The 27,189-nt window shown below is 40.4% G+C and overlaps 1 protein-coding gene across 1 annotated transcript in view; it reads right to left on the minus strand.

Moving 5' to 3' along the window:
- LOC308552440 (guanylate cyclase soluble subunit beta-2-like) overlaps positions 1 to 27,189 on the minus strand; it is a gene marked incomplete at its 3' end in the record, with an annotated part of 72,173 nt that overhangs the window by 31,266 nt on the left and 13,718 nt on the right. Inside the window, exons 2-8 of the mRNA XM_081127739.1 lie at positions 25,805 to 25,899; positions 11,112 to 11,272; positions 7,539 to 7,638; positions 6,453 to 6,649; positions 5,383 to 5,494; positions 4,074 to 4,177; positions 2,437 to 2,653 (exon numbers count right to left, since the gene is read on the minus strand). Of these exons, the coding sequence (XP_080983865.1) occupies positions 2,437 to 2,653; positions 4,074 to 4,177; positions 5,383 to 5,494; positions 6,453 to 6,649; positions 7,539 to 7,638; positions 11,112 to 11,272; positions 25,805 to 25,871 (958 nt within the window). The 5' untranslated portion in view covers positions 25,872 to 25,899. The remainder of the gene's footprint in view (positions 1 to 2,436; positions 2,654 to 4,073; positions 4,178 to 5,382; positions 5,495 to 6,452; positions 6,650 to 7,538; positions 7,639 to 11,111; positions 11,273 to 25,804; positions 25,900 to 27,189) is intronic.

The raw sequence follows: 27,189 nt of genomic DNA on the forward strand, positions 1-27,189 counted from the left end.
GGGAGCCCATATTTTCCAATGATACATCTGACAAGGAGTTAATTTCCAAAATATATATGAATTCATACAACTTAACAAAAAGAAGACAAACAATCCAATTCAAAAATGGGCAGAGGACCGAAATAGACACTGCTCCAAAGTGGACATACAGATGGCCAAGAGATGTATAAAATCAAAGAGATGCAAATTAAAACAACAATGAGATATCACCTCACACTTGTGAGAATGGCTACCATCAGCAAATCATCAAATTACAAGTGCTGGTGAGGATGTGGAGAAGGGGAACCTTAGTACACTGCTGGTGGGAATGCAGGCTGGTGCAGCCACTGTGGAAAACAGTGTGGAGGTTCCTCAAAAAATTAAATATGGAGCTGCCATTTGACCCAGTGATCCCACTTCTAGCAATATATCTTAAGAAACCCAAAACACCAATCAGAAAGAATATACACACCCCTATGTTCATAGCAGCACAGTTTACAATAGCTAAGATCTGGAAACAGCCCAAGTGCCCATCAGTAGATGAGTGGATAAAAAAGCTGTGGGACATTTACACCATGGAGTACTATGCAGCTGTAAAAAAGAAGCATCTCTTACCCTTTGCCTCAGTATGGACGGAACTGGAGAGTATTAGGCTAAGTGAAATAAGTCATTCAGAGAAAGATAAGTATCACATGATCTCATTCATATGTAGAATCTAATGAACAAAATAATCTGATAACAAAATAGATCCAGAGACATAGAAGCATGGAACAGACAGACAAATCTCAGAGGGAATGCAGTGGTGGGGGGCGAGAGGTTAACCAAAGAACTTGTATACATATATGCATAACCCATGGACACAGACAACAGTGTGGAGAAGGCCTGGGTGGGGGGAGCTGATGCCAGATGGAGGGGATTAATTGGGGGGGAAAAAGGAACATTGCAATACTTTTGACAATAAAGATAATTTTTAAAAAAGAAAAAATTTCTTTTTTATTAAAAAGAGAAAGAGATGTTCAATCGTTAGGGAAATGAAAACTAAAACCATAATGAGATACCAGTTAAAACTGCATTAGAATTGCAATCATAAAAACAAACAAAACCCAGAAAATGAAAAAAACAGAAGATAACAAGTGGTCATGAAGATGTGGACAAATTGGGATTCTTGTGCACTCCTGATGAGAATGTAAAATGTGCAGAAGCTTTGGAAAACAGTATGGCAATTCTTCAATGAATTAAAAACAAAATTACCATAAGATCCAGCAATTCCATTTTCGTTTTGTCTGATAAAAGTATTGCTACTCCAACTTTCTTTTTGTTTATATTTTCATGGAATATCTTTTTCTATTTGTTCACTCTCAGTCTGTGTGGAGTTATGTTTTGTTTTGTTTTGTTTTTAAACAAGTCTCTTGTAGGCAACTTATGATGGGTCATGTTTCTTAATCCATTTTGCCACCCTAACTATGTCTTTTTATTGGAGCATTTAATCCCTTTACATTAAAGTAATTATTGGCAAGCTTGTACTTCTTGCCATTTCGTTAATTGTCTTTTGGTTGTTTTTATAGTTCTCCTCTGTTCATTTATTTTTCTTGATCTCTTCCCTTATGGTTTTTTGGTTTTCAATAGAGCATTTTTTTCATTTCCTTTCTTTTTATTCTTTGTATTTCTTTTGTAGGTTTTTGGTTTGTGGCTTCTAATGAGGTTTATGTGTATCGTTCCTTACCTATAGCAACCTATTTTAAGCTGATAGGCACTTAAGTTCAAGTATATTCTATTATAATTATATTTTTACTCTCCTTCCACGCTTTATATCATTGTTGTCATATTTTAGATCTTTTGGGTTTTTTGCATCTCTATTTATTATAGTTTGAATTGAATTTGATACTTTAATCTTTGCAGTAGCTTTTTAAATGTCTGATTTGTTGTATTTATGGTATGTAAATTTTACTACAAAGAAACTAAAATGAAAGCAAAATGTGTGCCCTATTAACTGTAGGTAAAATGATCATGTTACTATACAAAAGACAGACATTAAATTAGTACCAGTAGTACCATGTGCATTATATATTTTATAAAATATATAAACATCTTATTTTATATATATTATAAAACATACAAATATATTTTGTTTTATATAAAATAAAATTCTGACCTCTGCTAGCAAAATTTTTAGAGTGCATATGGTACTATTGGTACTAATTTAATGTCTGTCTTTTGTATAGTAACATGATATATAATTAGAGTTCATTTATGTCGAAACCAGAAATAATTGAGGAAATAAAATACATTGTTTACAGATCAAGCCAAATAGAAATGTCAGAAAAACAAGTGTTCTGAATGAAGTCCTTGCCCCACATTTTATCCAACTTTTTAGAGGAAATTGGAAGGCTCTGCCTCTTTCCTGTCTAACCAATCTCTCAAACACCAGAGAGCAAGGGGAAAGGGGTGAGTTAGTACCTCGGAGTTTGAGTGTGGGTTGACTTTTCCATGCTTCAGGCATCATTTCTCTCCGTGCCTTCAGGACAAATTGACTGTTGATAAATTTGCAGATGCTGGAAATGTTGAAGGTAACTTGAGGATGAACGATGGAGAAATACTCATCTAATCGAATCTTCTGGGTTTGGAGTCCTGGGATATACTTCTGAATATTCACTCCCATTTGCTTGACCCTCAGCTATGCACAGAGGACAAATGTAAGACTAAGGAATGGAAACCAACCTGCATCATTAACTTTCCCTTAGAAATACCCTGGCCATGCTGTGTGAGTCACTAAGGGAGAAAGGGCCAGTAATGGAATAAACACCAGGGAAGTAATAAATATTATTTTACAAATCAAATCCTCAGCTAATCTCTGAAAGAGAAAACAATAGTATTTAACTGCTGAAAAGCATATCTCTGACTAACAAGAAACAGAAGTTAAAACTCTCTATTGGGCTCATAGTGCTTCCTTAGCTCTGTGAGACCTGTCTCTCTTTCTCTCTCTCTCCTTCTGTTTAGAATTAATTAATAAAGAAACTAGCAAATTCTATAGCATAGAATTGGACCTAATACCCAGGCTGGGTGAAGGAAGGAGAAAAATGAGTACCCTTTACATGAAATGCCCAATACTAGCACCAGCTGTCTAAGAATACTTAGCTTACTAATCACGGGGCCTTTGGGAGGCTATAGAAATCAACCTAACTTTATAAATTAGTATTATTAAATTTTCTGTTATTCTATGACCAAAACTTAAAAAGAAATGGATTTTTAAAAGTAGATCAGAATTTAAAATTAAGAGTAGCAATAATAATATCCTCATGGCACTAGGGAAAAGCTGAGGTGCATTGCTTTATAATTCCCTAATTATTTCTTATGGAGTGTTTGATTTCCTCTGTTAGATCAATTCTTGGCAAGCAGAGATGATGCTCAAATGAGTAAATGTCATAGAATCTGTAACCAGCAGTTCACCCGTGATAAGTCAGCATATCTATGTGTTCAAATAAATAACAGAAAATCACAGTGACTGATAGCATTTCAATTAATCTTTTGGACCAAATTACTTTGCCTAATTTACCTTTAATTGGATTCAGAATCAATGCAGTTGACATATATTTTATCCAAAGAAATTGAAAATGACCAAACATTACCTGTTAATGGTCATTCTCACAACACCCACAGAACAGTGGCATAAGTTGGCACAGACCTCTCCCCACCTTCAAGATGCAGGAAGTAAGACTGACACACCCATGGTGGCCATAAGGATGATGAGTGGTCATGTTTAGAATTCCTCTGCCACTGTGTTCCCTTGTCTCTTGGGATTGTGAATTTTAGTGTCACTTCCTTTTTCTCTAGTGGTAAGCTTTCTTACGCACTCATTAGTTCAGACCTCTTGGCACTGCATCTTCCCATATTTACCAAGAAGATTCTGTATTCTGGTTTCTGGAGACTGCCACAATGAAAAGGAAGTTGGTGGTCCTACCAAGCTAAATCCTGGCCCCCAAACCCTGGGGACTCCTCAAGGACTTGAAAGTCCCTACCAGCCATAAAAACTATACAACATGCTCAGCTCCCCAGACTATCCCCAATCCAAGTTACAGAGAAAAGGGGCCTCTTACTGATTCATCAAATACAATGTGGAAAGGAAAAGCATTGCAAAATGTCTTAACTTCAATCCAGAGCCGCTCGGGATAAATCGGCACAAAGGTGTTCAGGAGATGCCCTGGATGTAAAAAAAAAAAAGAGTCCTGTTCACAGACAACTTGCGCTGCCAACCTGGCACAGAGTGGAGTTCAGGGTAGTATCTTAAATGTTTCATGAGCAAAATACAGTCCCCACTCTTTTGCAGTCTCCCTCAGCATCTCCAGATGGCCATGGCAATTCCTCTTCCAAATTAAAACAAACAGAAAACTTGCTACCAGGTTGAGAAGCGCCCCTGCCCCCGCCAAGTTTCTGCCTGCCGCTGAAGAGTTTCTAGGCCAATTGAGTATGTCTCGCCATGAAAACAGAGTCTGCATTGAAACAGTGACAGCCAGACAATGAGCTCACAGAGCAGAGTGTGTGTGCCCAGCCCAGCGTCAGGGACATTTGCCATGGAGCTTTTGAGACTGACAGTTTTGGGTGGCACATTAAAATTTAACCAACAGCCCTATTTGGCAGAGGGTAGAGATTCGAAATGGAGCCTTTTTGATATGAAAATCTCCTAGACAAAGGATGTCAGTTGTGTGTTTGAGTCGCTTTCGGTGGCTTGAGGGACTTAAAATGCAGTCCTTTAAGCCCTGCAGACCTTCTCCCAGATGCATGTCATCATGATCCATGGGGACATGATGAGGACACGTTAGCTCCCTTCTCCCTGTGGGTCAGAGCCCTTATTCTGACTTAGGCATTAGGTGCTGATCATGAGACCAGCCAGCAGTGAGACTACTGCCTTCACTTTTCAGGTGGGAGATGAAGGACCTTGTTCAAGGTCACATAGCTCTTCAGGGACAGAGCCAGAAATCTGCTCTCTTGGCTCTTGATCCAGTGTCCTTTGCATTACTGGACACCATGGTTATTATCCACAGACTTCTAGGCCAGAAATGCATGCCAGTCCAGAAGGCCTGAGGAGCCATGGAAAATTCATTATTCTTGATAATATGTCAGTACTCATCTTCCTTCTCTTCAACAGTCACCCAGTGGGACTGATTCTAATTCTCTCTCCAGTGGCTTTCCCTTATTACAGGGGAGACTGTGTCTCCATGTCACCCAGTACAAATCAAAGGGGTAAAGGGAGGCAAGTTAGAGTCTGACATTTTAAAGTGAAAAACCATATCAGCCAAATATAAGTTCTGCAGAATCAGTGACATAGCAATCATTGAGGACTTTGCCCTTTTGTGTGCACCAATCACTGTGTTCTGAGAGCCACGGTTGGGAGAATAGCTGACTCACCTTTTCCAAACATGACTATACTTCTCACAACTTCCCAGTGAGATTTCTTCACAGGACAAACAGAGACACTCAAATATTTCTCCTTCTTCCTTAGCAAAGCTGCCTTGAGGGCCTGCAGATGACAGGGGGAGAAGCATGCGTGCCTGGTCACTTGACTGGTCATGGAACTAGAGACACACAAGCCCCATTTGCTGTGATTGGGGCCACAGGAACAGCAAGGGCTTGCAGGTCAATCCTACCAAGACTTCATAGCCCCAAGATTTTTATAGAATTAATCTTCATGCTGTTTCTCTCTCAAAAGCAGCAAACACTTTGTATAAAATCTCAAGATGGAGCTGGCAGGAAAATCACACATGATCATCTTTTCTTCCTATGGTTGAAGATTCTGCTGTGAACAGACTTGAGGTGGGTTTTGATTGCTGTAAGATATAAACACTGTGCACTCTAGGAATCACAGACTTATCTGGATATTTGTACAAGCTATGTGGATGGAGAGCTGTGCATCTAATATATGTGGTACCTAAACAAATAATAGAAAATCTATGAGTCACAACTGAGGCAGCCAACCACAGGGTCATGAGTTGACTCCAGACCCCTAACTGGCCCCAGCTGCACAAATGGGCACTGAGGACTTGAAAGGTCAATTTATTTTGGAAAGGTTGCAAAATAAGCCACAAGATCCAAATTTCAAACCCTTTATGTTGGTATTTTTATAGGTGAAAAATTTCCAGGCTAAGGTACACCCCAGAAAGCTTCCAACATATAGCCAGGTTATCTTAAACAAGTGGTTGTCAACCAGGAGTGATTTTGTCCCATACGCCTACCGTGGGGACATTTGGCAACGCTTGAAGCTATTTTTGATTGCCATAATTAGGGGACAGAGCGCTATTAGTATCTAATGGGTAGAGACCAGAGGTGCTCAGGACAGCCCATCACAACAAAGAATTATCTGGTCCAGAATGTTAATAGCTAAGAATGAGAAACCCTGCCTTAGGTCCATTATTAGAAGGTCCAGTTGACTCTCCCACTAGGAGGGACTGTGCTTTCTGGAGACACAGTAAACCCAGTACCTCTTGGTCTCTCTGAATGTCCTGACCATCCTGTAGCCTGTTTAGCTTTGTCCTTCTCACCTGTCTGTGAGGCTTCTGCACAATCAGAAACACAACATGCTCCTTCTTCCCTGTCCTCTCCTCTTCCTTATTCATGTCAAGAACATCCATGGACACGTCCATGTTGAAGAAGTCTTTGGCCACAGCCTCAATGATGCCTGTAGCCAGCAGAAGAACACCTATTAGTGAGGGTTGGCAGAAGGCAGTTGTATCAGCAAAAAAACATAAAATAATCAAGTTATACAACTTCTGATGAATATTCCAGAGTTCACCAAGTCCATGCCCTGCCTCAAGATAGGCAGCATATGACAGATTAATAAAATTTAAAAATAAAATAACTTTACAGAGATTTAAGTTATACATGGCTGGATACCAAATATATCCCTGCCACTCTAATTTCTAGTTCAGCATCTATTTGTGTATTGGTTTATTTCAGGAAAGTATTTAACTTATTAAATGAACAAATAAATAAACTCTGGAGATAATGTAAGCAAGCAAAATTCATTGTAAAAGCATTAAAAATCATGTTTTTAAGTGTTCCTCAGGGAATCTATTCCAGGGTTACATAGAAATTGTAAAAGCATGCCTGAAGATGTTCATCACAGCACTGTTTACAATAGCAACAGTAGTATTAACTAAAGTCTCAACAATACGAGACTGGTCAATTACAATGTTGAATATCATTCAGCCACTGAAGATGGTGGTTTTGCAGACTATCAAATGGGAAGGATGATTTTTCTATAATGCTGAATACCAAAAAAAAAGAAGTTGACACAAAACAATACCTGCAGAATTATCACAACTATGTAAAAACCAGTATAATTTTCAATGTTGAAACAAAAGTGAAAATTATTCCTTTTTTGTTGGCTCTTTGAAAAGTTAAAGACTCAGAACTTTGGGAGTAATGACCAGATGGCAAAGAGTCAGATGCTGGAAGAGATGTAGTTTTAACTTCTTACCCACAGCTGGCTCTGAGCCATCTGGAGAATTTGTGGGGAAAGCCACAGAGACCTCATAGCTGTGGGACTGGTTAAGCTGTCCCCATACCTGGTACAATGTGGCACAGACCACTTCTATCAGAGTAGTAATGGAGAAGCATTTTCTTGTCTGCTCCTCTCTCCAAACGAAATGATGGTGCATTCATCTCCTAATTAAAAGACACAGCATGTTTTTCCCAGTGAATGTAAGTTGTTTAAATTATGCTTTATAAGGTTTTGTGAAAAAAAGTATTTATCCATTACGTCACACAGAACTATATTCCAAACTCCCCTCTAATCATATAAAAATAAAATCTACCCTTCTATGTCAGGAATTTTATATTATAACTAACCTCCTAACCAACTCTATATGTAAGTATGATCTTCATTTTAAAGAGGAGGGAACTGAGGTTTAGGGCAGTTAAGGCTAAATTAATGGTAGAACATTTTGATCTTCAACTGAGCCTTTCCACCTGTTACGTTGCTTTCCCCCACAAACCAAGGGTTTCCATGCTTGGTTTGTGACCAAGTGACCATGGATATCTTTACTTTCAGGAAGATCAGGGGCCCAGAGGAATTTGTAAGTGGAGAAGAGTTTATTTCTTGTTCTGGAAGGATAATGCCCTGTGTGGTGAAAAATTTCACATTTGAAAAATCAAAGATACCTCAGCAGAGATCATCTTTCTCCATGAATAAACGTTGCTATCCAAGTATGCACCATGTCATGTTAGATGTATGTCGGGAAATGAGGAGGAGGGCTGTGTCTGGGGAGGGGGTGGTCTCCTGCTTGATCAGCAGGCAGCTTAGCACCCTGGCTCAGCTTTTGGTCTGAGTGAGGAAATATTATGGAGGAACATTCTTTCTGAGATGGTTTAAATTATGCTTTTTAAGGCTTTGAGAAACAAAAGTATTTATCCATTACTCCCCATGGTGGAGTGGATGTGTGGGAGGTGGTGGTGGTGGCGGTGGTGGTGGGGTGTTGCGAGGGTTGTCAGTTAAAATGAGAGGGGTTTTTTCCAAATATTTATTTTATCTTTCCAAAAGTATATACATATAGTATGTGTTTGTGTGTATGTATGTTTGTATCTTGACAGAATCTAAAAAAGATTTGAAGTAGCACATATATAATCATTTGATAAAACAGGAAATTAAAAGTTGTTTTAAAAAATTATATCCAAACCCTACACAGTGGGAAAAATAACGGAGTACAGAAGTGCTAAAATAAAAATTGCCACGCTCTGGTGACCATCTGCCCCTCATGTCTTGTTCCCAGCCTAGGCCATTTCTCAGAAATACTTCTTAAAGTTTGTGCTTTCAATTCTTCTGATCAGTGACTCTGACTCTTTGAATAATATAATTATACTTTTATTTCTTGATTAAAATAGGGCTTTATAAAAGTGGAGAATCAGAGCAAAGGGAAAGTAATGAGAAGCAAACCACAGCATGGTCTTTGGAGTCAGGCACACCTGGGTTTGGGTACTAGCTCAGCCACCACAACCTGGGAAATTTAGAAGAGTCGCTTGACCATTCTGGATCTCAGTTTTCTCATCTGTGTAGTGGGAAAAGCAAGGGTACCTGATCTTACGGATTAAGAGTATAATTCAACATTTGTAAATTAACCCAATACCTGCCCCATAATTAGTGCTCAGTGAAAGTTAACTAAAAATAACAAGATTAAAAGTATACAGTTATAACCAGAAAAAAGTGCCTTAAGGGACTGCCAAATTACTAGACAGCCATAAAGAAAAGTTAACATTATTTTATTTTTGCCTAAAAAGACTATATTTTGCCCAGTATAAAGCAGCACTATATAGCTATCAGTTATCATTGCTTGTATTTTATTTCAACTTGCATATGACAACATTTATGTATTTTACTTATCTTATGCACAATATCCTCACTCACCCCTAGAGAAGTTCTATTCTATTGCTTCTGTAGCATTGGTTTTGGCATATAAAGAAGTAACTACCAGAGGAAGGGTAGCAGAAATGGGTATAGAAACAAGGGACTTGGGACTTCAGAACCTCGATTCCTTTTCCTCTTATCATAATAGTGACAGGAACATGCTGAGAGCAATATCTGGACCATAAAAGATATTCCATAATGTCTTTGATTTAATGAATAAATGGAAGACTATTAATGTGTTCTCCAGAACTGTGACATAAAATATTAGCCAAATTTTCAGATGAAAGATATGATATTTAAAAATATTATGAAAGATTATTGAAAGGGTCTAGCTATATTTCTTCATATTCTAATTGTAGAGCTTTAGCTAAGAAATTTGACAGAAAGTTCCTATACAAATTATCTGAATTTTAGAACTAGCCATATCAAACAGAGAGAAAAGGAGGAGAAGGAAGAAAGTTATTAAGAATGGAATGCTTTTTCTGGTCTTGTTACAATGCTGGGGACTTTCACATGTTATCTCTTTAATCGACACATCACTATGAGGAAGGATTTTTCCCCCCCCATTTATTCCTTTTTTTCTCTGTATCTACTGCCTAAGAAAGTGCTTGGCACATAGTAGATGCTAAATACATATTTATTAAATAAATATGTGAAAAATTTGAGGTCCAGAGAGGGTAAATAACTTGTCTGGAATCACCAGCTAGTAAGGGGCAGTGCCTGACCCCCTAGCCAGGGCTCCTTTCACTCTCTCTATTCTGGAGTCATTCACATGATAACAACAGGATAGATCCAGCCACTCCTCCTACTAGAAGTCAATTGAGGTTCTAAGCCTCTTATTCCCTATCTGAGAACTGGAGAAAAGAATACTTATCCCTTTTAACATCTATAAGGGTGCACTATGGTTCATGAGACATTTTAGCATACATCATCCCATTTCATCTTCAGGACAATCCTTCAAAGGTGGTTGTGAGCATTAAATACAAAAATGGCAAACTATAAATGGCCCTCAAAATAAATATAAACTATCTAATATAAAATAAGGAACTACTATTATGAGATGTTTAAATGCAGCTTCATTTTTTCACTAAAGCACTTTCTTTTCTAACACAGAAAAGGGAGTCTAGGCGTCTGAATTTCCAACAATCTCTACAAACAAGAAAACCAAGGCATGAACTCCAGAAAGACATTCCCCAATAGAGAAATTAGTTTGCTAAAACCTCAGGCAGTTGCCCCATGGGTTAATCGGAGTTGGATGGTGTCTGATTCCAGCTCTTGGCCCTGTCAAGTCTTTCCTTCTGATACATGAGTAAATGAATCTGGCTACAGAAGCTTTTTATCAGCTTCATCCGGGCCAGGAAACCTGAGGAGAGATTTTGCAAATCCACTGAAACCTGGCTGTTCCCCAGCCTTTGTTCCCATTGTGATCAATCTTCTAGATTTAATTCCAAACCCACACCATCCCCATCAAAATAGGCCATCCTCCATCTCAAAGCTGACCTCTTCAGCTTGCCCTTCTTTGTTGGCTAACTTATAAAAGTGGTCAGCAGGTATTAATTTTCTGTTCCTTTCCAAAGAAAACGCCTCAGTCCACTGACACCAGGTACCAAGGATTCTGTAGGCCCCTTGCAACTTCCCACTTTTGGGGGAGGTAGGGAGATGGCCCTGAATGACCCAGAAGGCCTACAGGCACTTGCTTCCTGTCAGGACCACCAAGACCAGTCTCAGATCACCTTACCTGGTAAGAAAGTGCAAGGTAACTGTGGAGGGCATCTAGGTTTTCAATAAACTCCGTGAGATCTCCTCCCAGTGTTCGTAACATCCGGTCATAGCCAGACTTCTTACAGAATTTAAAGAAGTATTCTCCAAAGAGCTTCAGAATGGCTTCCATGGAGATATCTGAAGAATGCAAGCAGACCCCCAAAATAAAAGCACCTGCAAGTGTTTGTTCTCGTTTATTTCCAAAGACTTGAACTCCTGGCTGTGTGATATGTTACTGAACTTCTCTCTAAGGCTTTACTTTCCTCACCAGTAAAATGCCAATGATAACACCAAAGTCGTGAGAAGCTCAGTGCAGTTCCAGCATCTTGGAGGTGCTCATTAACACAAGTCCCCTCTAACTCTGATCTTTTCCATGGCCCCCATGGCAGAAATTTCTCTACAGTCCAGAGGAGCTGCAGAGCTGCATACCCCTGTGATAGCTGAATCCAGGATGAGGTTCACTCTGGCGGGGCACTGTGCGGCCTCTGCATTCTCTCTACCACCTCCAGACATTGTTAAATACAATGGTCTCTCACCCGGATAAAAACTACTTCTGAGAAATAATTAATACTACAACTAAAAGATACTGACAAACTTATATTATCCCAATTTACACAAAAGATAATACCAAATGTGTGCAATGACTTCCTCTTTCTCTCTTCCTGTCCGCATCTGGTCTCCCTTCAAGATGCAGTTTGCAAGTCCCATCCTCCATAAAGTTTCTCTCAATATCCCAAGTCACACTGAATTCTCTCTTCCTAAGTGTTGCATTTGTTTTCTTCCTAACTGGGTGATAATTTTGAAGGATAGTTACCTCTTTCTAAGCCTTTCTGTGACAGACACAAAGTTGGTACCTGATAAAATCCTGGGGGTGAATCTACAGCATTCTTGGGGCGGCTGCCCTTATCTGCTCTTTTGGAATAAACAGTCTGCCATCATTTGCTTTGTGGAGAGGCAGCCAGTGACTTTGAAGAATATTTTTAAATTTATAAAACACATATTAATCAATGTTGTTTTACTCAATGTTTGCCAAAAGCTTGTAAGATAGAAAACTCTACTATCGGGTCCCCTTTTTTACAGGTGAGGCCATTGAAGATGAGTCATCTTTGTGAACTGACACTAATCACACAGAATTGCAGAGACTCTAAGTCTAAATTTGGTTCCTTTTGTACCATATCCCACAGCTTCTGAGCAGCAGTCAGAGAAATAAGGGGTTATCCCCAACGTGGGAACTGCTGATGGGTTTTCACCATTGACACAGGAGACAGGATATCCATCCATGCTGGTGGCCTGGTTCATCTGTGAGAGAACATGCCGTTATTCACAGTGGTAAGTCCTGGGTGGTGGGGGAAGGTCTGAGAAGCTCAGGTTGATGGGAGACCTGCCATTCACAATGACCAGATCCTTGGCTGAATCCATGAAGGGCCCTATGATGCTCTGACCAGGTCTAGAATTCACAGCAAGGGGCTTTCCGGGCCTCTTGAGCCATCCACAATCAATTTCTATACAGATGGAAGGGGATCAGAGGAGGTGTTTCCAGCTCCTATTTCCTTTCTAAGATGGTCTGAGCAGCAGAATCCCTAGAGTTCATTGTCTACAGCCAGACTGATGGGCAAACAATCATTCTGTAATCTGAGAAGGGTCAAGTCCCCATTGAGTTGGTCTGGTCTTGTCAGAGATGGGTTATACATATGTCTCAAATATGTATTTTGTTTATTTGGCTCCTCTCTCTTTGTTTCTTGATGAGTCTGGATAACGGTTCATCAATCTTGTTTATCTTTTGAAAGAACCAGCTCTTGGTTTCATTGATTTTTTTGTATTGTTATTTTAGTCTCTATGTCATTTATTTCCTTTCTGATCTTTATTATTTCCTTCCTTCTACTTATGCTGGGCTTTTCTTGTTGCTCTCTTTCTAAGTCTTTAAGTTGTCGGGTTAGATAGTTTATTAGAAGTTTTTTCTAGTTTTTTGAGGTAGGCCTGTAATGCTATGAACTTCCATCTTAGGACTGCTTTCATTGTGTCCCATAGATTTGGGATTGTTGTGTGTTCATTTTCATTTGTTCCCAGGAAGTTTTTGATTTCTTCCTTGATCTCTTTGGTAACCCCAAATATGTACTTACCAGGTCTTCTAAATCTAGGCCAAGCTCAGGGCAGTAGGTGGGAGGTGGTAATGGTCTGTGTTAATTGCCTCTGTTGAGTTCTCTGTTGTGAGTCCATCCCTCACTGGATGCAGTGCAGGCAAGCTTGTCTATAACAGCAATCAAGACCCATACGCTAACCCCTAAGGGAATTGAAATTAATTCCACCCAATTCTTTTCCAATGTTTATAAGTTCTTGGAAGGAGAGTTTCTGAAAAGTGAATGAACAGGTGTGGGATTGTTTCTTTGTGCTTTCTCCTTCCACCCCTCCTTTCCTGCTAAATCTAGCTTGTTCAAGATGAGAAAAAACAGCTGCTCTCTGTGTCCCATAGGCTCTGAGCAGGTGCATCCTCTTACCTATCAGGAAAGCACAGATCCCATAGTCCTTCTCCCATGGACCTCTTTCAGGAGGACTGGGTTGTCTACAAGCCAAGCACAGTTGTAGGAAGTGACAGCAGTGGCCCTGTGTAGAGAGTGCCTGTTTGACTTTTCTTTTAAATCTGTAAACCTACAAAAATCCATGAAGTTGCTTGTTCTAGAACCTGGTTGTTTCCGGGTTCCTAGTTCCATTAATAAGAAAGGACATCTGGCTGAGAGTGGCTGCTCCTTAAACAAGGATCTTGGGTTTGGGTGTGGTGTTTTTCGTCTGTGCTGAGTTGAGGCTTCTTCTAGGATTCTTTTTCCAGAATTCTTGTCTAGCAGAGGATGAAAGTCACTTTTTTCCCCAAAAAAATATATATGGTCTATCACTGACCAAAATTTGTTAATTAACTTATCTTTATTGTTGAAAGTATTACAGATGTCCTCTTTTGTAACCCCCATTGACCCCCTCCACCCTACTCCCACCCCTTCCCCAGGCCTTCACCACACTATTGTCTGTCCATGGGCTATGCATGTATGCATATAAATTCATTGGTTCATCTCTTCCCTCCCACCCCCTTCCCTCTGAAATCATAGCAGGGTTATTTACAATAGCTAAGATCTGGAAACAGCCCAAGTACCCATCATTAGATGAATGGATAAAAAAAAGGTGGCATTTTTACATAATGGAATACTATGCAGCTGTAAAAAAGAAAAATCACTTTTTAAAACCATACCTGTATTGTGTTATTATACAGTTTTACCTCAGTGAACTTAGGATTCCATCAGCTCTCTAGTCACAGGGCATCAGGGATATATAAGAAATGTCAAGGAAATGCAAAAGAGAACTGAATGCAAGTCATAGGTGTCTTAACATATTTTTTGACCGTGCAAAGGAGAATCTATAGTATGCTTAGTATTCTACCTTTTGTGTAATAAATAAGGGAAAAAAAGGAATTATGCATCTATCTGCTTATTTGTACAGAATTAAACACCAGAAGGATAAACCAGGGATTATTGAGATTGCTTACCTACAAGGCATTGATGGGAATGAGATGGAAGGAAGGAAGGGAGGGAGGGAGGGAGGGAGGGAGGGAGGGAGGGAGGGAGGAAGGAAGGAAGGAAGGAAGGAAGGAAGGAAGGAAGGAAGGAAGGAAGGAAGGAAGGAAGGAAGGAAGGAAGGGAGGGAGGAAGGAGAGAGAGAGAGAAAAAGAAAGGGAAAGTGTGTGTGTGTGTGTGTGTGTGCGCGTGTGTGTGTGTGTGAGTGTGTGTTCAAGGTTCCTTGGGGAAATGTCAAATTTCAGGGCTGGGGCAGGGAAAGATAACATCTTGTCCATTCCAGAAAGTAAAAAAATATGACCAAAGAATAATGAGAGCGTGTTAAAAGGACACAAGGGCCAACTTAGAAGGGCTCCCACTAGCTAAATCTTGGAGAGCTTGAGTATCTAAATAAATAATGAAGGTAAAGGATTTCAACCTATTTTTAAAAATAAGAATGAAGAATTCATTCACATTAATACAAATAAATAAATGGGGAAGAGGGGGAAATTCTTCCTTATAGTAGAAATCCAACTAATAAATGTAAAAGCAATGACATACTTAGAAAATCACCATTTGACCACCATCAGAATCATTGACTCAGACAAGAATCACCAACCAGTATTAAAACTAGGGAAGGAGGAGCTGGAGAAGCCACAAGATATTTATGTAGTCTGAAAGTATCTTTTCAGAAGATACTAATTACAATGGGGAAGAGTAACTTTACAGAGGAGAACCTGCCAGATTCCACGGTAACCAAGCTATCAAAGTTTGGAGTAAATTGACATAACATGCCTCCTAATATGTGAAATGAAAAGGACACAACAGCACTTCTGCGGTCTTTCTGTCAAGAAAACATAACCTGAATTGAATCAGAAGGAAATATCACGTAATCCTGATCTGAGGAGCATTCTACAAAATAGCTGACCAGAGCTTTCCAAAGAGAGGAATATTATAAGACACAAAGAAAGACTCAGAGACCATTCCAGGCTACAGAAAACTGAAGAAACATGACAACTGACATGCTCTAGAGTTTTCTTTTGTTCTAAAGAGCATCATTCGGACAATTAGAAAAACCTCTGTAAAGTCTGTGGGTTAGATAAAAGCACGATATCAATGTTTATTTTCTGCTGTGTATAGTTGTATTGTGGTTGTGTAAGAGAATTTTTAGGCATAAAGAGACATCATGTCTGTATCATACTACCAATTCAGAAAAATATATATTACAAGTATAGATATAGAGGGAAGGATAGAGCCAATATGGTAAAATGTCAACACTTGAGGAATATAGATGAAGAGTATATGGGAATTCTTTGTACTATTCTTGCAAACCTTCTATGAGTTTGAAATTTTGTCAAAGGGAAATGTTTTTGCTGATTGTCCTGAAAAGACCTTAGGAAATCTAATATAGTAAGACCACAAAGACCACATTTATCCACAGCCAGCTGAGATACACAGCTGGATCCAGGCCTCTGCAATACTATGAATTTTGTTAGGTATAATCAGAGCATTATGATTATGTTTTAAAATGTCTTTATCTTGCTAGAGACTCATAGTGAAATATTTATGAGTAAAATTAAGGGAAACCTGAGATTTGCTTTAAGACATTCCAGCAAAAACAAAACCAGAAAAAGGGTGGAGGGACCAGAGAAATGAAATAAGATTGGCAAAATATTAATTTGGGGGTGAAGGATACGTGGGCTTCAATACACAATTCTCTCTGCTTTTGTGTATGCGTGAAATAGTCTATTAAAAAGTGCCCGTGTGTTTTTTAAATAGGAGACTCTTTGTTGGCTGGAGAATAATTGCCACAAAGTATCTACACTTGGCTTCCCAGGAAAGGTATGGACATTTCTAAGAAGCTTTTCAATTACAATGATGTATAAACTCAAACTTTCTGACATGACAGGCTTGCCTCTTCTCTGTCACCAGGAAATGTTTACTTCTTCTTGGGTGACAGCTGAAGGGGCTGGAAACAGCAGGGGTGGGCTGTCCAGGACAGGAGGAGAAGATACCTGCTAAACCCTGAGTGGGGCCGGGCAGGCAGAGGAATGCCGCAGAGCCACAGCTGCCTACACGTGTCCTCCTGGGCAAAGGATCCTCTCTGACTGGATTTCCCAAGACCCCTGCCCACCTCCTATCACCCAGATACAGGCAACAACGCTGTTCCTCATGGTGACCCACCTCAGGCACCCAGAAAAGCGTGGGCTCTTCCACAAGGCAGGGGAGTGTATGCCGTGCATTTTAGAAAGTTTTCCATTGGAAGTGGGTAATTTTTTTTCTTCAAAACTTTAGTATCCAAGGGAATAAACTTCAGATATCTGGAGAAAGCCATTCATCTGGAGTACTCTCCTTCTCAAACGGTGTCACTTAAGCCAGGCGTGAGATAATGGGTGGGGAAATCTTTTGTGTGTAGGAGAAAGAGGAGTTTAAGGAAAGGAGAGGAACAGCAACCATGTTGATGCCAGAGGTTGCAAGGAGGAAACAGACTCTAAATTGGGAGGATTGGGTTCCAGGTGTAGCAGTAAATTTATCAGGCACAGAGAAAAGAAACTTGAAAATGAGTAAGGCAGCTCTGGTGGGAGGAGTCTCACCTAAGCCTGAGTGATAAGCTGCCTGCTTCCCGGAAAACTCTGGAACAGAGAGTCAGCCCAACCGAGGACCAGAACACTGGATGGGAGTCTACCATGGGCGCTGGGAGGGAGACGGGGTGAAGGGACTGCTTTGTTGAGCACCCACTCTGTGTCAGGCACCTTGCTCACATTGTTGGATTCAATCTTTACGACCGCCATCTGAGGTGGGTGTAGGTATCACTGCTGTTTTCCCAATGGGGAACTTGCCCATGTGACATTATTAGGAGACCCTACAGCCAGGGGACTCATGCAGCTGTCTGATTCCAAAGCCATTGCTAGAAACCTCATGCCCCATGTCAACGGTTCCTTCAGTCTGCAGGCTTCCACACCAGACTCCAAATCAGGACACCTGATTTCTGTCTCTATTTTCATGGCCTGGGTTACTTGTTCCACCTCAGAGGGTCATAGTGAAAATCCGAGATTCTAATGCCTAGTTTCAGGACTTGTTATGTTTTACATTGTTCCTCTTATTTCTAAAGAGGTAGATGCAGAGACGCTTGTTGGCATTTGCTGGTAGCTAACTGTTGAAATTCATTTTACTATTGGTTTCTTAGCAAGCAAAGTGGAGACTGGCACAGCTGTGCCAAATGGCTGTTGTGTGTTGTCACTTCAGATCACTAATAACCCACTTATACACTAAGTAGGCACTTATTCATATACAGAACAATTCGTTATGCAATGCTCAACCTGCCATCTGGTCCCAGCTGGAGCCCAAGTTATGCTAATTCGAAAGCACAGAGCTGTGCAGTGGCAGAGCGTCTGAAAAATTCACAACAATGGCTGAAAGGTGGGGAAGTGGCATTCCCACCTTGGAAGGCAGAGCACCGACTAGTGGTAACTGAGCAGGGTTTTTTTGTCTAAGGGAGAAATTAGTCTCAACTGACCAGCATATTTTGTTAAACAGTGAAATGCCTTTAATATTCTTCCTTCAAACTCCCCTCTGGCAGGGCCTTGCTCTCTCTAACTCATGGGATATAGATAGATGATGATGATAGATGATAGATGATAGATAGATAGATGATATAGATAGATAGATAGATAGATAGATAGATAGATAGATAGATAGATAGATGATAGATAGATAGATAGATAGATAGATAGATAGATAGATAGATAGATAGATGATAGATAGATAGATAGATGATAGATAGATAGATGATAGATAGATGATAGATGATAGATAGATAGATAGATAGATAGATAGAGATAGATGATGATGATAGATGATAGATAGATGATAGATAGATGATAGATAGATGATAGATAGATAGATAGATAATAGATAGATGATAGATGATAGATAGATAGATGATAGATGATAGATAGATAGATAGATAGATAGATAGATAGATAGATAGATAGATGATAGATAGATATAGATAGATAATAGATAGAGGCAGATAGATGATAGATGATGATGATAGATAGATGATAAATAGATAGATGATATAGATAGATGATAGATGATAGATAGATGATAGATAGATAGATATAGATAGATAGATAGATAGATAGATAGATAGATAGATGATAGATAGATATAGATAGATAATAGATAGAGGCAGATAGATGATAGATGATGATGATAGATAGATGATAAATAGATAGATGATAGAGATAGATAGATGATAGATAGATAGATAGATAGATAGATAGATAGAGATAGATGATGATGATAGATGATAGATAGATGATAGATAGATGATAGATAGATGATAGATAGATAGATAGATAATAGATAGATGATAGATGATAGATAGATAGATGATAGATGATAGATAGATAGATGATAGATAGATAGATAGATAGATAGATAGATAGATAGATAGATAGATAGATAGATGATAGATAGATATAGATAGATAATAGATAGAGGCAGATAGATGATAGATGATGATGATAGATAGATGATAAATAGATAGATGATATAGATAGATGATAGATGATAGATAGATGATAGATAGATATAGATAGATAGATAGATAGATAGATAGATAGATAGATAGATAGATGATAGATAGATATAGATAGATAATAGATAGAGGCAGATAGATGATAGATGATGATGATAGATAGATGATAAATAGATAGATGATAGAGATAGATAGATAGATGATAGATAGATAGATAGATAGATAGATAGATAGATAGATAGATGATAGATAGATAGATGATGATAGATAGATTAGATAGATAGATAGATAGATAGATAGATGATAGATAGATTAGATAGATAGATAGATAGATAGATAGATAGATAGATAGATGATAGATAGATGATAGATGATAGATAGATAGGTGATGATAGATAGATGATAGATGATAGATAGATAGATGATGATAGATAGATGATAGATGATAGATAGATAGATGATAGATAGATAGATGATAAATGATAGATAAGTCAGAGAGACAGAGAAAGACACCACAGGACCCAAGCTCCAGGGTCATCCTGATTCCAAGTCTCATGCATGTGTTTACCTAATTTTGAATCCCAGCTTTTAATCTGAAAAAGGCACTCACCATACCTATGTATCCTTTGAGATATAGGCCAACACATGTTATAGAGATAAACAACAAGAAGGAAATACCTTCTGATTTTCAGAGCTAGACAGGGAGAAATCACAGTGATATACTTTGGCTTTTGGTAGAAAGGTATTGTGTGTCAGCCCACACATTGGTCTATAAACTCGTTTCTGCCTCTAAATGCATTGGTTGGTTTGGAATTGGGAACACAGTAGGGCAGGTATGTGATGGCATCTCTCTGCTAACTGTGCTGCCACACCACACAGTGTTCATGATCACACAGTTACAAAAATGGCCTGGACATGATATTAGACATATGTAGCATTTCTTTCTGGAGATCTAAAAACTTACAGAGTTTCTGTACACATCTGCTCAGACTGCCATAAGAAAAATGTAAACTGGTGACTTTAGAACAGAAATTTATTTTCTCACAATTCTGGAGGCTGAAAGCCCAAGATTAAGGTGCCAGTGTGGTCAGATTCTAGTGAGAGCCCTCTTCCTGGCATTTCACTGTGTCCTCACATGGTTGGGAGAGAGCTTGACTGAGCTAGCTCTCTGGTGTGTCTTCCTATAAAGGCAATAACCCCATAATGAGGGCCCTGCCCTCATCACCACATCTAAACCTAATTATTTCCCAAAGGCCCTATCTCCAAATACCATCATATTGGGGTTAGGGTTTCAACACATGAATTTTTTCTGGGGTTGGGGGATGAGGGTGGAGGAGACATAATTCAGTCCAGAATAGTTCCCAATTAAATGAGATTTTAAAATGTTTTTTATTGAATTTTTTAGAGACAGAGGAAAGGTAAAGGGGAAAGAGAGAGAGAGAGAAACATTGATGTGAGAAAGAAACATGAATTGGTTGCCTCCTGCATGCACCCCTACTGCGGATCAAGCCCACAGCCCAGGTATGTGCCCTGACCAGGAGCCGAACTGGAGGCCTTTTGGTGCTCTGGACAATGCTCAACCAACTGAGCCACACTGGCCAGGGCTAAATGAGATTTTTTAAATCTTGAAGATCTGTGTTAAAGATCCATTCTCTAGACTAGAGCATAAGATGACAAAACATTTTCAGTAAAGGGCAGGCAATAAATATTTTTAGTTTTGCAGTCATATGTTCTCTGTCACTACTACTCAACTCTGCTGTTATAGTGCAAAGCAGCCACAGACAATATGAGTAGCTGTGTTCCAATAAAACTTTATTTACAAAAACAGACAGGAGCCAGGTTTGGCCCATGGGCTGTATGTAGTTTGCCAACTACTGCTCAGAGGGCTCAGAACATTATTTTATAGTACTGTAATTCAAGATGAACAGCAAAACTTGTCTCTGCTTTTAAAGGAAAAGAGCCAGAAGTACAAAATATAGAAATGCTCTTTCCTCCCCTTCAGATCCAACATTCGGTTCACACTTGCTGAGCACCTGCTATGTGTTCTGCATGTTGCTAAATGCCTTTCATTTGTTACCTGATTTAATCCATTATTTCCCATGACCCTCTCAGGTAAGTATTATTCCTTTTTGAGAAGATCAACTCTCAGTGAGATTGGCTCACTGGCCAAGGTCACACAGCTGGCATGACAGAGCAGAATTCAAACCATCACACTCATTCTAGTCGAATAGCAAGAGGCCTTGGAACCAAACTGAGACATGATGTAGCCATATAGCCTCCAGCTGCTGGGACTCTTTGAAATGAAATCAAGAAAAGACTGAAGGTGGACTTGTTTCCACCACACGGTCCAAGTTTTATTGCTCTTTTATTTTTTAAACTCTGAAAACTAGCTTTTCCAGTCAAGTCTCAATAGTCACCTCTCAGTATAGAATTCCCACCTAAGGATTTGTATTCTTTCTGTGGAGGGAAAGTAACTGAATACTCCTCCTACTTCGCTGGAAGAAAAGAGTCAATTGTCAGCCTTCAGATGTACCTGTGGGCCAGCAGCTCTCACTAGAGCCCATCCCTGCAGGACTGCCGGTGGGAGGGGCAGTGTCTGGGCCTTGTGCAGGTGGGGTAGTGCAAGTTAGAATAAGGGAGAGGTCAAGGGATCTTCCTGTTGGATTATAAAAAGCATATTTAACATCATAGCCTATTCTAAAGGTTTTAAAATGTGATGCTTAAGAAAATAAAGCACAAAATACCTGGCAGGTGTGTTAAACTACAGGGCTGAGAAGTATCACTCTGGCACTACTATGTTTATAGCAGGAAGGCTGCTACTTAGGAGCTGAACTGAGTTTAGACCTGGGGGCAGCACAGCGCTATAAAGAGCACACAACTGGGTCCGACTCCTGCATAAAATCCCAACTCCACATGTTGCTTGACAGCCCCAGCTCCACACTAGTCCACTTTCCACCCCCAGCATCAGCCAAAGGGGTAACAAAGGGGTCTGGGAGCCTGCCCAAAAGGCTGGCAGGGAAGGGGTGGGGTTTACAGGTACCACGAACACTGCCTAGGTTCTGGCCCACTTTTTCCTGGAAACTCTCTCTGTGAGGCTCTTTGGAAGGAGGAGTGGGTACAGGCATGGCAACCTGTGATTGTTGGAGGCCATGTGAGCCCTGACTGCAAACTACTGTGTCCTCCTTCAAAGGTCACACAAGCTTTAGAAAGCATTGAGAGATGTCACTGCTCTTGGAGCCTGAGTTCCAGAAGCTGAAGGAACAAATGTGTTTTATTCTCAGTCTCACATTCAGCCTTGTCTCAGCTCTATCGGGAGTGCAGGAGCTGAGTGACCAGGGCCTAATGCACATCTGGTTGGAAGTTAATCACCAGCTGGTACCCCAGGTTTCTCATAGCTCCAATCACCATCGTCCTGCCAGCCCGAGTTGGCACCTCTGGTCCCTGCTTGGCTCTGTGGCTCCAAAACAGACCAGAATAGCCTGATGACCTCAGGGTAGCAGGGGACCGCCCCTTGCTGGAGAGGATCTATGGTCACACATGCCCAGTTTCCTAAGCCTCAATGCCCTCCCCCTACAGGCTGTACAAGGACTTGGGACTTCTTCCAGAGGCAGATGCCCAGAAGGTTTTCAGCATCCAGGTGATGACCGGGAACATAAGAGACACAGATGTCAGTCAAACTGCTGTGTGAAAATCAAAGGAAAAGCCTATTTTCTAGCGGATCCGGGTGCATGCGTCAACTCTGGCACAATTTTTTTCAATCAGAGGATTTTCCTGAGATTCAAAGGAAAGAGAAATAAGCTCTATGCCTCATCCCATACAGACACGTTACACGTCCTTCCTCATTCTGGCTTAGCTTGAGCTAGCTGTTTATCCTGTAACTGCATCAGGAATTGCTCCTGAGGACAGCAGGCGAACTTGCTGGCCCTCAGAGACATTGTGAAAACCAGCTGGAAACCATAGCCCTGCTGCCCAACCCTCTCCGGGCTGCACAGGAACCAGCTTGAGGCTCTGCTCTCTCAGGCCCAACCCGAACTTTCAACAGTTCTCCCCAGAGTCTCAGGTGCTAGGCAAGGATGCCGACGCGGTGCCCCCCTGCAATAATCCCTATATGCCGTCTCATCACGACCCAAAGCCACACTGCCCGTGAGGAATGGACAAGGGAATTTCAACCGGGATTGAAAGAGGCATGTTGTCAAAGAGCCTGGAAGTACCAGGGGTCTTCCTCTGCTTCCTGCATGCAGTCCCCTGGAGCCTAGGACAGGGAGGCGGCCCACCCCTCCTCCCCCGCAAGGCCCCAGCTCATTGTGTGCTCAGTGCTGGTGAGAAGGAAGGACAAAAGAAAGGAGGGTGTACAGGGCTGAATAGTGTTCTCCCAAAACCCATGTGCACCTGTAACTGCCAAATGTCTCCTTACGTGGAATTGGGGTCTTTGCAGATCTAACTAGTTGAATGAAAATAAGCTCAGACTGGATTACAGTGAGCCCTAAATCCAATGATGTGTTCTTATAAGAAAGCTGTGTGATGACACACAGAGAAGAGGGTTATGTAAGGATGAGGCAGAGATGGAAGCGGTGCAGCTATAACCTAGCTGGAACAGCCAGTAGCCACCTGTGGCCAGGAGAGTCCTGGGACAGTCATTTCCCTCAGAGCCTCCAGAAGGAATTAACCTTGCTGATACCTTGATTTTGTCCTTCTGGTCCCCACAACTGTGAGAGAATAAATTTCTGTTGTTTGAAGCTACCCGATCTGTGATACTTTGTGGTGGCTGCCCTAAGAAATTAATAGAAAGGAAGGAAGGAAGGTAATCTTTTTCTCAGAGCTTATTATATGCCGGATGCCACATTTGGCATATTTACATGCACTATCTCATTTAATCCTCAAAACAGCTCTGAAGCATAAATATTATTCTTACTATTTTCATTTGACCAATGAAAAACTTTCAGAGTAAATAACTTATCCTGGATCACTTAACTAGAAAGAAGCAGAGCTAAATTCTCTTTGTCCTGTTCCTCTTTTTCTCAGAGCTTAGAAAGTGAGCAAGTGAATATAATAAGCCATCTTTTGCTGACACATCCATGGAAGAAACCATTCTGGTATTACATGTGCATTGTAAGTAGGACCATCCATACATGGTCCCCCCATTATGGCCCTTTCAATGGCATTTTAGTGTCCAGGCAGATGAGCTGTTCCATGGCTGGGCAGATGGGGAGAAGGGCCCTCTGCCCCCTACAAAGCATACCATGTCCATTTCTAAATAAACACGAGTGTGGTTGGCATAACAAGATTCTCAGTGCTGTTCCTCCTGACACCCAATCATAATCATGACTGTCCATTGAGAAGGTGTTGCTACACCTGTCAAAGCCAACATCAAGGCCAAACATGGTGGTGATGGTGCAGATGATGAAACACAGTGACGCTCACAACTGTTGTCTATAAGAAGCCCAGTGTGCTCAAATGGAAAGGATCATATATGAGCTCCTTAATGGGTTAAATAGTATCCCTCAAAAATTCATGACCACCCAGAACCTATGAATGTGACCTTATTTGGAAATTGGGTCTTTGTAGATGTAATCAAATTAAGATGAGGACATACTTAATTAGCTTGGGCTTGGAATCCAAGATAACTGGGGTCTTTATAAGAAGAGGAAATTTGGACATACAAACATGAACAAGCAGAGAGAAGACAGCCATGTGGAGATGGAAGCAGAGATTGGAGTTGTGCTGCACAAGGAGCACCTGGGAACACCAGAACCTGACAGAGGAAACATCCTTCCCTAGAGCCTTCAGAGGGAGCACAGCCCTGCCAGCAACTTGATTTTGGACTTCTGGTGCCCTGAACTATGAGATAACAAATTTCTGTAGTTTTAAGCCACCCAGTTTGTGGTACAGTAGATCTTTATTATTTTCAGATTCTGGGTTTGCAATTTTACCTACTTGCTAAAATGTACTTGTAACCCCAAAATCAATACTCATAGTGTCATAGTCATTTATGGACATGTACAAAGCTGAGAAAAATTTGAGGTGTCCAAGACACATTTCTAGCTAAGGCAGAACAAGGTGATTCACTATGTTCTTGTCTCATTTCTCAAACTATAAACAAGTGACCTTGTTTTACAATCTATTTAGTGCTATGTTCCTGCATTTTTATCCCTTTTGTTGGTGATTCTGCTGTTTCAAATGCCCCCAAGCATAGTGCTGAAGTGCTGCCTAGTGTTCTTCAGTGCGAGCAGACTGTGACGTGTCTTACAAAGAAAATACATACATTAGATAAACTTCATTCAGGCATGAGTTACAGTGCTGTTGGTTGTGAGTGAGTCCAGTGCTAATGAATAACAATATATATTAAATAAGGTGTCTTTAAACAGAAATACACAAAAAACAAGGTCATATATTTATCAGTTGATGAAAATGTATGACCAGAGGTTCCCAGGATCCTAGCTCTACATTTCCTCCAAGAGCAATGGCTCAGTACTTGCTAATTCAGTATTCTGAAGACTTTGTAGAGCATAACTACTCAGAATAATAAGAACTGATTGTACTTTCTTACAGCAACCCTAGGAAACCAAAACAAGCCCTTTTCATACTCACCCAGAATCTTGCAGGCCTCTTGGATGAGCTTAAGGGTAATGATGTCATCATACACTGTATACATCATGAAGGCATCCTGCACTCCTGCAGAAGCTCTAAAAGATAAATCACGGTGCAATAAAAACCCAGCAACTGGAGCTTTGCCCCAGGAATACATCACTGACCCAGCAAGATATAACATAGCAAGAATGCTTCTGAGCATAAGGAATGTAAGGCAGTGGAGTATATGGGTGTAAATTCCTACAAGAAGCCTTCCCTGGACCCCAATTTGGTCAAGAGCTCCCTTCTCAAATATCCACAGTAGGCTGTGTGTTTCCCCAACTTAGATTAAGATTCTTGGTCTTACCCCCTAAACTGGGCTTCTTGAGCATGGGCATTGGGACCTATTTTTATCTTTGAACCTCCAGCAAGTGGTGCTGTGCTTGGCACATGTTAAGAGCCTAATACATGGTAGTGAACTTGGAACTCAGTGGTCATGGAGCCTTGTTCTCTGAAGCAGGCATTGCCGCTGCTTGAGAATCTCAGTTTTACCGTGTGGTTGGCTGGTTTGTAGGAGTTACTGATGGACTTTGGTGAAAAGAGCCTTAAACTGGTAGTCAGAAAGCTTGCACTCTTGGCTTGGTCCTTGTATGAACCATTAAACTGTAGTTAGCATTTCAGTCAGTTCAGAGGGAAGGAGGCTGTGCAGGGAATGCTTCCCTGAAAATGGGAAGTTTGACTGAGACTGAAGGATGGGTAAGCAAAGGAGAACATTCTGGACAGAAAGAATAGGCTCCAAGGCAGCAGAGAGAATGAAGAATAGAAAAGAGGACAGAATATTTGAGCTCATCCCAGAACACATCATGGAATCCCAGAAATGCGAGAGTTTGAAACTTTCTTAATTGTCCAATTTTCACCCTATACTAATCTCTGACTGCTAGTCTTCCAGTTGCCTCTTGAATGCTTCCAGTGACAAGAAGCTCAGTCCTCTGTCAGTCAGCACATTCCATTTATAAACTGTTCTCTTTGATAGAAAGTTCTTTTTTATGTTGAACTAAACCCTACTTCTGGGCCCTAATAATACCTTCTATTTGTTGAGCATCTCCTTTGGCCAAAGAGATGACAGATTATTTCTGATCGTCCATTTTACTGTTGAGAAAATTAATGCTCAGAAAGGTTAAGCATCTTTCTAGGATCACCCAGAACAAGAGATAGATCTGAGCTCTGAGCTCCAATGCCCATATAACACCTGCACTTGCCACTGCAGTTTCACTGATTGGCTCCAGTCCTCCGGGGAAATGCAAGACCAGGCTGCTGCCAGCTCCAGATATTAAGCCCTCTAATATTTGAAGGTCCATATTCACACTTTTTTAAAAAAAATTCTTAATTGTTGAAAGTATTACAGA

This window comes from Miniopterus schreibersii (genome assembly GCF_964146895.1).
Source record: "Miniopterus schreibersii genome assembly, chromosome: 2".
In the NCBI taxonomy this organism is placed as follows: Eukaryota; Metazoa; Chordata; class Mammalia; order Chiroptera; family Miniopteridae; genus Miniopterus; species Miniopterus schreibersii.